This window comes from Aristolochia californica, unplaced genomic scaffold (genome assembly GCF_029961685.1).
Source record: "Aristolochia californica isolate CCGP_79_NKW_82.1479 unplaced genomic scaffold, dmAriCali1.0.hap1 SCAF_2, whole genome shotgun sequence".
NCBI lineage: Eukaryota > Viridiplantae > Streptophyta > Magnoliopsida > Piperales > Aristolochiaceae > Aristolochia > Aristolochia californica.
The window spans coordinates 41352283-41364214 of record NW_027181881.1 but is presented as its reverse complement, the minus strand read 5'-3'; the positions used below and the strand labels follow the sequence as shown (position 1 = coordinate 41364214).

At 35.3% G+C, this 11932-nt stretch overlaps 1 protein-coding gene across 1 annotated transcript; it reads right to left on the bottom strand.

Annotated features, from left to right (window-relative positions):
* Positions 1-5271: 5271 nt before the first annotated feature.
* On the bottom strand, positions 5272-6429 carry LOC137955075 (probable protein arginine N-methyltransferase 3). The gene has a single exon (XM_068801946.1). It carries the CDS (start codon positions 6427-6429, stop codon positions 5272-5274), a length of 1158 nt encoding a protein of 385 aa, XP_068658047.1.
* Between the last annotated feature and the right edge of the window lie 5503 nt (positions 6430-11932).

Genomic DNA, 11932 nt, shown 5'->3' with positions numbered 1-11932 from the left:
GGTTTAGACTTTAGATGGACTTGGACGAAAATGGGTTTCGTCTCATTTTGGGACGGAAAGAAGCCCATCTACCATCGACCATCGACCATCGACCATCGACCATCTACCATCGACCTGGTTAACACGTGTGGATGTACGGACACGAATGTTAAGAATTAAAAAAAGTAGGGGGTTAGTACATTTTGAAATTGAATTATTTACTAAAAATAAAAATAAAAGAGAAAATGAATTATTTAGTGAAAATAAAAGTAGAAGGAAATTACTTTTTTGTATTAGTGTGCAACGGAAAGTATAATATAAAGTAATTTTTTGTGTAATTGTATAGTGAAAAATATAGTAGAAAGTGCATAAGAAGTTTATTAATAAAATATTTTAATAGATTTAACTTTTATAAGATAATTTTTATTTAAATTTTCTATTAATAAGTTAAGATAGATTTCAATTTGATTAAATTAATAATTAAATTAAATTTATTTATAATCAAATATATAAAAATAAAATACTTAAACAAAATTTATTTTTATAATATCCAAATGCTTAATCAAATAGTTACTTTTTAATATCTAAATTCTCACTCTTAAAATACTAATTAAACATAATATTAAAAATCATAAATTTTATTAATTAAAATTAGGATATTTAATTATACAAATCTAGTTATATAAATTTATTTTTATAATTTAGTTTTATTTATATATTTAAAATTTTAAATTAATAAATAATTTAAAAATAAATTAAGACTAGTTATTTGATTAAATATATTTAAAATTATTTAAAAATCTGTACTTTTATAATATCCAAATGTTAATCAAATTGTTACTTTGCAATATCTAAATTCTCACTCTTAAAATAGTTATTAAATATAATATATTAAAATAAGGAATTTATATAAATAAAAAAGGGTATTTTATTATATAAATTTACTTTTAAAGATTTAAATTTTATTTTAGATAGTTTTATTTGACTAAACTAAATTAAACTTTAAATATTTTTAAATTAATAAATAATTTATTTATTTTTAAATTTTAAAATAAAATATTAAAATATTTACTTAATTAAATATATAAAAATAAATGATCAAATACATACTGACATTTATAATATCCAAATACTTAATCAAATTGTTACTTTTTTAATATATAAATTCTCACACTTAAATTAGAAATCGAATATAATATTAAAACCATAAATTAATATAAAAAATATGTTATTTTATTATATGAAATTACCCTGATATATTTAATTTTTTTAAGATCATTTTATTTAACTATTATGTTAATAAACTAAGGTAAATTTTAACTTTTTTTAAATTAATAAATAATTAAAATGAATTATTATTTTTATTTTAATTAAACGTATAAAATAAAATACTTAATTTTATTAGATTCAAATGCAAGAGTGAGGAGGCAAAATGAGCATCACAAGAATGAGAGAGCGAGTGAGCCCGCAACTGAAAGTGAATTCACTAGTCTTAGGGAATTATTTCACTTTCACTCGTTTTATTTAAGAATGAGTGAACACTTGCTACTTACAATACACACTAATAGGTTTTTGGTTATTTTCACTATTGAAACTAACTTCACTTTCATTTTCACTTTTAGAGTGCACTAACAGGGCCTAGTGGAAACTTTTCTTGGCATGACACTAATTTTTAAAAATATCACTAGTAGGAGAGGAGAGAACCAGGGGGAAGAAGCGCAACCTGTTTTCCGCCACAGAGATGCAGCATAGGTCATTCCTTTCCAACCCTCGCTTCCGTCGGCCAATCTGAAAAAAACAATAAGAAAAACAAAAAAGGCATAAGGAGGGTCTAGTCCCTCCCACCACAACTCATTCCACCAACTCAAGAGGGCAGAGCAAGGAAGGGGGCCAACATGCCTCCCTTCTCTTGCTCCCTCTCCACCTTGCCTTCTACTAATGCAAGAGGTAGAGCAAGGAAGGGTGGAAACATGCCGATTTCGGGGGTGGCAAGTCCCATCTCTTCCCATAGATTAATGATGATGGTGGTAGCAGTGTTACGAAGTATTACCTTGAGGTACAACCTTATCTTCAAGGGGTTCAAGGGGTTCACATATGTGTTGTTAGATGATTTTAGGATTTCATGTCTAAAAGAGATCTCTAGTAAGAGAGAAAGAGGAGAAAGGATAAAAAACTAGGGTAGGAGAGAGCAAGAGCTATAAAAGAGAGAGAAGGGTTTGCTCAGTTACACATTGGAATGAACATATCCTTTCCCTTACTTTTCTTATTTATAGTTGCGGATTAAAAACCTTAGTACATGAAGGAGAAAAAAACTTAAAGCACTTATAATTATAAATTGTACCACTCTTATACCTAATTACAAGGTATATCACTAATACTTCTTCAACACTCCTCCTTAAGTTGGTACAAACCACTAAATATTCCTAGCTTGGAGCAAGTGATAGAGAGAGGCCATGTTGCAATAACCTTCACAAAAATATTTGCTAATTGATTTTTGGAAAGTGTTGATTTTTTAGAAAAGAGAAGTATTTCGTTGACTTGATGTAATTTGAGTACAATGAGCCTCTATTAATAATAGAGGAAACAAATAGAATCCAATTATAATTAAACTATCCTTATCCCAGTTACACCTTAGTTAAACACTACAAGATAAGTCCTTTAAGAATTGAATAACTGAATATAATAGAAAACTAATATAACTAAAACACATTTAACTAAGACACTTTTGTGAGACCTCCTCCTATGAGAATTTTGGCTCTGTGAGACTTCTTTCTGTGAGAGTCATGTAAGACTCTTTCGTATATGCTCTTCAACGGTCCCCCTCAAGCTGGAGTTTATAACTTCAGCTTATAATAAAAAAAAAATTGGTCTTTAATCTTGGTCTTCAATTTTCATTGGCTAAAACTTTTTCATAGATTTTATCTTCAACTTTTGTTCTCCTCATTTCTTAAATATTCAGGTCACATAAAAATTACTACAATATCTAGAATAAAAACTTTTTGCTTGTATTTTTTTTCTACTTCTCCCCCTCTAGTTGGGGATAAAAAGGACATAGAGATCCAATTTGGAAAAAACACAATGTTGGAGAAGAAAATCACTCCTATATATACGACAAAACTTCATACACCAATCAAAATAGTCATAATTTAAAACACACTCTGCTCAATTTTAAAGGCAGAAAAATGGTCCACCATTAGGGCTTAACAAAGAAACTACTCATTTTTTTAAGGGTAGCTCAAACATAAATCACCTCTTGGGTAAAAAATAAAAGACTTGACTCAAACTAGATGTTAGGCATACTCCTAAGCTTTTTAGGTTGTGGGTCTAGGCATTGTTGTGAATTGTAAACAAAGCATTGGCATCCGAAGACGTTCAAAGGTAGTGAAAACGGATCATCATTTGTTAATAATCTAGAGTAAGGAGATTTATTACCAAGAACGGAAGATGGTAGACGATTTATAAGAAAGCAAGCCGTAAGGACTGCATGAGGCCAATAAAAGTATGGAACTTTCATGACATATAATAAACCTCAAGCTACCTCAAGAATATGACGATTTTTTCGTTCGGCTACACCATTTTGTTGAGGAGTGTAGACATATGATGTTTGATGGATAATGTCATTATCTTGAGAAAAAGAGTCAATGTCTTTGGAAACATATTCTTTGGCATTATCAGACCGAAGAATTTTTATTTTCTGACCAAACTGTGTGAGTACCATAGCATGAAATGACTTAAAAATAAATAGTATCTCAGAACGCTCCTTAAATATAAACAACCAAGTTGTGCGAGTGAAATCATCAATAAATGTAATAAAATATTTTGCTTAAGAAATGTTGGAGACACTCAAGGGCCCCCAAACATCAATATGAATTAAAGAAAATGGTGTAACACTTTTGACTTCTAGACGAGGAGAGTATGTACTCCTTTGATGTTTACTCAATCGACAAATCTCATAATGAAATTCTGACCTTACTTTAAGAGTAGGAAACATATAATGAAGAGACTATGCAGATGGATGTTCCAACCGATTGTGCCATAACCTTGTCCCATTTTCGGTAGATGAAACCATATTCATTTTTGGTAGGTCCAAGTAGTAAAACCCACCTTGTTCAGGGCCTCCACTAATCGCCTGCTTCGTTATAAGATCCTGAAATACACATGAAGTGGGTGAGAAGGTAACAGAGCAATTAAAATATTTTATCAGCTAACTAATAGATAATAGATTCAAAGGGAAAATAGAAACGAAAAGAATATCAATGAGCAAAAGTGATGGTGTGACAGAAGTGGATCCTTTCCCTTGGACATTGGTTTGAGAACCATCAGTTATGGTAACAAACTTGTGTGAAAGACTCAGAATAGAGAATGTAATAATTTTTGTTACCTGTAAGATGCTCGAAGGCTCCTGAGTCAATTATCTAGGATGAAAATGAGGCAAATAGCTTACCTGAAGCAATAGTAGTAGCAATTGTTGTGGAGGAACTAGGAGAAAAACCTATCATTGTCTTCATTTTCTGAAATAGCTCATACTCTTCATTAGTAAAAAAATTCTATGAAGTTGATTTTGTGGGTTCTTCTTCTTTTGTATCACTTACAAATGCTTGATTAGCCTTTGTCAATTTTAATTGTCCATTGGCTTTATAACATATTTCTTTATAATGACCATATTGTCCACTATAACTACATGCCTTGTAATCCTTGTAATAGCATTGATCTATAGTGTGGCCAAATTTTTTACAATGAGTACATTATTTCCCATCTGCTATGCTAGCACCAGTCCTTCCACCTCTTCCTCTGCCTCGACCTCAACTGCAGTCAGATGACGGTCCTCTATGATCGGAATACATAATGGATGATATGTTATGGTCCCAAATCTGACACATGGATTCGTATAGGGAAGACTTGGAGATGAAAACGAAGATCAAGCCAAAGGGAAACTTGAAAACCTTAGAGCTCGTTGTGGAAAACTCTAAACTTGTTTAACCTAAAATTAACCTAAAATCTATGCTTCCCTTTCTCATTGCTCTTACCCCTTAAATAGGGTCCCTGATAGGGTTTAATATAAAATATAACAAAAATACCCCTATAAATAAAATATTCCAAAAATACCCATGTGGCCTAAAACTAAAATAAATAAAGTAAATTAAAAAAATAATAAAAATAATAATTTTATTGTGTGGATAACATTACACCCCCCCTGGAAGAACGAGCTTGTCCTCAAACTCGAAAGTAAGGTCTGTATGCCGACATCTCCACCTATGTCCAAATAACATCCGCGATAGCAATGGTTGCCCTCTAGATGCCCAAAACTAGAGGATTCCCTCTAGAGTCTATCCCAACTTTATCAGCAACGAGCCTTGCAGAAGAGATGGCAGTCGGCTCCCTGAAAGTCAATATTGTATGGGACCAATGTGGCGTTGATTTGAATGGGGAAGTGGATAGGACAACTGGCATTTCGTTACATAATCTGCTAGTGAAGGCAGTCTCAAACCATAACACAATTCCATAACACTCCCCTGAACCATCAATCTTCGGCTCCAACTCAAAGCTAGAGGTGAAGTCGACATTACTAGACTCCCATGTCACCAGATCAAAGGTCTGGACGCTAGTTCCACCTCTCCCAATTCCAGCAGCAAACCTAGTTACAAAATCAGGGAGAACGGTCCCAGCTTGAGCTGCAAATAAACTCAAAATTCCAGTACCACAAACAACATCCAGAGTTGTTGCATGGCTCATGAGAGAAGGATTATTCAGAATAGCTGCCCTATAAAAATTTGTCCTCACCTTGTCGTTGATCATCTCTCTGTGAATTCCAAAAGAACTGTACGCACCAAAATGATTCTCGTTTACTATCTTGAATTCTCTGGCAACAACATTTGCAAAAGAAACCTTCAGACTTTTATCCTTCCATTCCCATGCTGGAAATCTTCCAAGCTCACCCCCCGACATGCCATTTCCAGCAATAACATTTTGGTCCTTGTTACCAGCAATTGGAAATTCATGAACATAGACATGTACCTTCTTGAAGGTCCCATGAACATAATCAAGTTCATATAAAACAACATATAGAACATTCTCATCCTCCAAAAAAATCCCAACAAAATCTTTGACATTGTCCACCTCCCTCAGGAGTTCCGCTCTGTGAACTAATGGGGTACATTCATCTTGGTCATATTCGTCCCCGCCAAAACTATGCAAAAATGCATCCTCCGACATGAATGGTTTCAGATACGTATCAACCTCCCAAGGAAATTCTTCATTCCTGTCAAATGTATGCTCTGGATGGAGATGATTGAGCATATCCATATTATTCTGGAATGTGAGCCCACAAATCCAACATCTAATTTGCAATATGAACTCGTCACCCTGAACAACCTCTCCCATAACCCGTGAGACCGACTGTGGGAGAAATTTGGCTCTGACGGTGGATCCAATATCATAAACTTGGTCCATTTGATTCTGAATAATCAGTATTGGGTGCAGCAACGACACTGTTGGCAACATTGGATTCTACAGTGCCACAACCGCAAAATCAGGAGCACCCAGTCGTCCTCCGTGAAGGATTTCACCCAGTAACTCAGAGAAGATCGTTGTCATCTCCTCGGCAATCTCTGAATCCTCTCTGTAACTCTTCCATTGACCATCGGTTTGTACACTTGGACCACCCCAGAATCCTTTTTCCAAATCAACTGAGAGAGAATTTTTACTGGTGGAAACTGCATTGGAAGTCGATTTCTCATCCTCATCCTCCGACTCACCAAGTTCCCTAGTCAAATTTGCTAACAACCTTCTCCTAACAGAGAATCGAGAAATCTTGTTTCCTTTCTGACTCTTAATTGAAGAAGGTGTTGATTCTGCTCTCGCCAAACTTGGTCTTTCTTGACCTGAAGAACCCTTTTTTTCTCCATAGAGAAAGTGGTCATTGTGGCTGCCATTAGAGGGATTTTCTGTGTGGTTGAGTACTCTCCATATCTCATTCCAGTAACTATCTGGTAAAGAGTTAAGAGGAGTTCTAGGGGAAGCTGAACCTGAAGAAAGACTGCAACCTCTGGCAAATTTGGGCTTCACTGCATCAGAAATACTGGAGGAAAGAGATGAACAGGTATTAGCTTCCAGTGCTAGAGCTTGGAATGACTGTGCCTTGTCTATCACTTTCTTCAAGTCGACATTCTTAGGGAAATTCATTAACCTCTTGAGTCATGTAGGACCATTTTCTGTTGTAAGAAGAGAGGATCTTAACTGCAGAAGCAATGAAACAGGCAGTGTTGCAATGAATGCTCCTCAAGGAGATGTTAAGACAATAAACTAAAAACTTGCAAATTCTTTCAGCTGCTCAGCATTTATGCTGTCATCCAAGTTCTTCAAGTACATGCTAGGGTACCTGTCGACAATCTCCAGATTATTCTACTCAAACCTACCCTTCAATCCCATCTCTCTTGCTGAGTTCTGCAGAGCCTTCCTGTAATCCTCCTCCTTTTCATCAAAGTGTTTTCCATGAAGGCCCTCAACGACAAGAGTAACTGCGGTTGCATTGTCAAAATTAACCAATCCAAGACATGGGAATGTCCCATTTCCGTCTCACATTACTACAGACATGGGACCCAAAAAAAATAAGCCCTTCAACAGTTAGAGCAACTGTTGTGGCTTTCTCAAAATTAACATGCTTATCATGCAGGAGCATCCCATTAAGCACAATTATATACAAGACATTCATCCTGTTGGTGAACTCGTTAAGAGAAAAATTAAATAGCCACACAGTGTCAAGTGGACAACAAACATACGCACTGGTGTTGTGTGCAACAACAGAACAACCAAGCCACCCGAAAAAAAAATTCATAGGTCCCCCAAAAAAAATTTCAATGGATTCCGGCATCCTCCAAAAAATTTCATCTCAAACGACATACCCCCAATCCGAACTTCCTTCAATTGGCACATTGATTCTCTGCTTCACGACACAGAGAACCTTCATTTCTAATTTTTGATCAGTGTCGTTGCTGCTCAACCCCTTTGAGCCACATCAACTCTCTGAAAGACATGTTTTGATCTAAAAATCGAGGGAGTTTCTGAAGCTTACCCCTAATTGCGATGAAGATGGTTCCCCATTAGAGTGTCGAGAAAGAGATTGTGATGGAGAGGTGGTGGCAGAAAGTCCAATCCCACCAGACTCTTTTCCGATGGCGCCAATGAAGCATCCACCGTGTTCGGTGGTGAAGGGCAGCCCTTTGGGGCTTCGCCGCCTGTGTCTTGGTCGGAACCGTCACCAGAAGATTTGCTAGTCGTGAGCAAAAGTGGTTTGAACTCGGAATTTCTGTGTCCCGTTGCCCTGCTCGGGATTTTTGCGCAGGATGTTCCTGCTCGGAGATTTCCCTTATCCCCACTTTCAGAATTGATGTCGCCCCCAAATCGTCCAGTGCCGACGATTTCGGAATTGCCCCTGTTCGTATTTGTATTACCTCCCTGCTGTTCGGCTTTGGATTTCTCTGCGTCTTCGATTCAGAGAGACGCACGACGTCCATTGGGAAATAATTTGATGCCGAACCCCATTGTGGATTTTCTGAACCCCATTCTGGAGAGACAGAGCGCTCTCTGATTGTTGGCATCTCCTGCCCATTCGAGACAGCGTCTCGATTGACCACTTGTCGTTTGGTGTGTATTTTGTGCTCGAAAATATTAGAATTTTCTGGCCCTTGGCCTTTCTGCTCGTCTAAAAGTATGTCTACGTCTTCTGTGCATATGTCGTGATCGGAGACTTGAGGTCGTATGACCTTTTCGACGGCAACGCGAGCAGACAATACTTCTATCACTTTATTAATGTAAGATTACTGCTGCTGGTGCAACTCTAACATATCTTGATAGAACTTACCTCTTGTTGTAAGCAAATCCTAGGCAAAGGCAAGTCTTTCCTCTCGGGTAGAAGAATTCATCATTGTGTTCCTGCTCTGATACCAGTTGTTATAATCCCGGGTCTGACACATGGATTCGTATAGGGAAGACTTGGAGATGAAAACGAAGATCAAGCCAAAGGGAAGATTGAAAACCCTAGAGCTCGTTGAGGAGAACTCTAAGCTTGTTTAACCTAAAATTAACCTAAATCAATGTTTCCCTTTCTCATTGCTCTTACCCCTTAAATAGGGTCCCTGATAGGGTTTAATATAAAATATTACAAAAATATCCCTATAAATAAAGTATTCCAAAAATACCCATGTGGCATAAATCTGAAATAAATAAAATAAATTAAAAAAAATAATAAAAATAATAATGTTATTGTGTGCATAACTTGATACTTCAGTAGTGGAGGAAAAAGTGTCCAGAATACGGAGTAGTGTTGCACAAACATCATCAAACATGGGGACAACAGAAGCACTCAGAAGTTGACTCTTGGCAATCTCAATATGGGGTTTAATATTTGCAAGGTAAATAACAGTAATTAAGGCTTTCTTCTACTTGTCTTGGATAGAAATATATGTGGTTGAAGGCTGAGCTAACTTCCACTCTTGAAGAAAACCTCTAAAGCGGGCCAAATACTCATGGATATTTTCTCCTTGTTTAGTATTAAACATCCTTTGGAGATTATCATATGGTCTATGTAGAGTATTCGGTCAAGAGTACAATTTAGCACATGTCTCCCAAATTTTTTTAGCAGTGTCAAGATGAATGACATTGTTGGAAATATGTTCTTCCATGTTGTTGATTAGCCAACTAATCACCAAGGTATCATTTTTCAACCATTTGTTATAAAAAATATCATCTTCATCAATAGGTGGGCCTCAGGTGGTGAGGTGACCAAGTAGGTCTTTTGTTATAAGAAACCTCTGAACCGATGTGGACCAACTCATAAAATTTGACACCCCACGTATGTCACTTTTGATATTCATATTCTCTTCTGCGATTATAGGCCCTTCTTCAAAAAAATTCTAACAATAACACCAAGTAGTATTCTTCAAACAACTCGATGTATGGGGGAACTTTAGCATTGATGCTAAATTATTATTCTGATTTTTTTTTCTAATACCACTCATAAGAGACTCAATAACAATCTTCTATATCAGGGGACTCTTTTTCCCACGAAAAAAAATTCGAACAATCTGATCATGGACTAGTCTCGGTTAACAGAATTTCCAAACCGACAAAACTGTATTGATAGCTTCTTCTAGATGGAGAGGCATGCATATCCATAATATAATAAGATGAAAAACATTTACATACTCATCTTTAAATCATCTTCTAAATTTGGAAACCAGTAACAAGATGGAAAAAAAATTAAGCACTTATTTCACGGTTTGTGATATTCCTTCACAAAAAAACCTTCTTTGAGTGGTGTTGATCATCACTTCTTTAGAGCATTCCTTTTGATAGGGGATCCTAAATTTAATGCTCTGATACCATGTTGAATTTAAGATCCCTTTTCCAATATTCTGAGCAAGATAAAGGAGAAAGAGGAAAGGGAAGAAGAGCTCTCAACTAGAGAGAAGAAAAAAAAAAAAAAGGTGTGCGCCAAGCAAAGAGAGAGATTTACTCAAGAAGGAGATGTGTAACTTGATTAATTCCGAATTAAAACACCTCTATTTATAGTGGAGGAAGAGATAGAGTCCTTATACAATTAGCCTTTCAATCTCCTAATTACATTCTAACTCTAAATCTCTAAGATAAGTCTATCAACACATTCTACTAGAAGTCTAATATGAGTTGAACTAGAACTTTTCTTCAATAACCTGAATATAAGGAAGGAGGCCAGCTCGTGGCCTTATGCTTGTGGGCCCCACATGATCTTCCAGCTCATATTGAAAAGGTTGCCAACTCTTGGTATCTTTGTGGGTCCCACTTGATCTTCAAGTCTTCTAACTCATTTCAGCTTGTGCTTCTTATCATCTTAACTCGTGCTAGCTTGGGTGAGGACTCTTCTTGGTGCCCCACGTCCTCATGGCGAGTCCCACCAGCTTGTGCACCATGTTGGGTCCCACATTGTAACATTAGCTAAAAAACTAGAATTTTAGGAGAAAATAAAACTCAATTAACTCAAATGCATAGAGAGATAAAGGAAAAATGAAAGATATAGGAGACAAAATAAAAAAAATGAGAAATTTTTGGCAGAACTTACCTGTAATACATTTCATATCAATATCTCCAAAAAAAGAGCTTAAAATCAAAAAAAAAAATTTGATAAAGAAACCATACTCAAAGAGCTTTAAATTGATACCTAATTAGACATAAAAAGCATCCTTCTTGAATCTTTTATGACTTTTTGATTTGCTTGACACTTACCGATTCCAATACGAATATCTCCTTAAATATAAATCAAAGACATGAAATTTTATCCTTATGAAATTAGATTTTGTTGTCTTTCATCCAAGTATAACTTCTCTTAATAAAATATACTTCTTTTGAAAGAAATAATCTAATAGATTTTGGACTATAATTTGGACGAAATGAGTACTCTTTCTTCTTTGGCCAACATGACCATTGACTCTTCCAAGATTGATATCTCCCTCTAAAAACTCAAATCGAGAATTGGTTGGATAGGTAATAAAATAGACTTATAGATATTTCTTTTGATATATTCTTCTTCTTATAAAGTTTCATTCTTGATGGTATAAAATGGCTCAAAAGATGAAGTTTTTAGCTACTACTTGAACATTTCCTGTTGTATGATCTTTGCCGCTTCAAATATCGATTTCTATTTGTAGAGAAATCTGATTGTCAAAATCCTTTTTGTGTTAGAAAGAAATCTCGGAGATCTTTCCATCAATATAAAATTTATAATATGAAAAGTTTATAGAGGTGCAAACACCAAGGAAACAACAGATATTGGGATAGGAAATAAAGAAAAAAGATAGAATAGAAACTTAAACTACTAGAAATGATAGATAAAAAAAAAAGAATCACATTATCTCTATGGATTGATTGAGTCAACTGATAAAACTCGATTTGATTTTGAATTTTTGGAAAAGAGAAATAC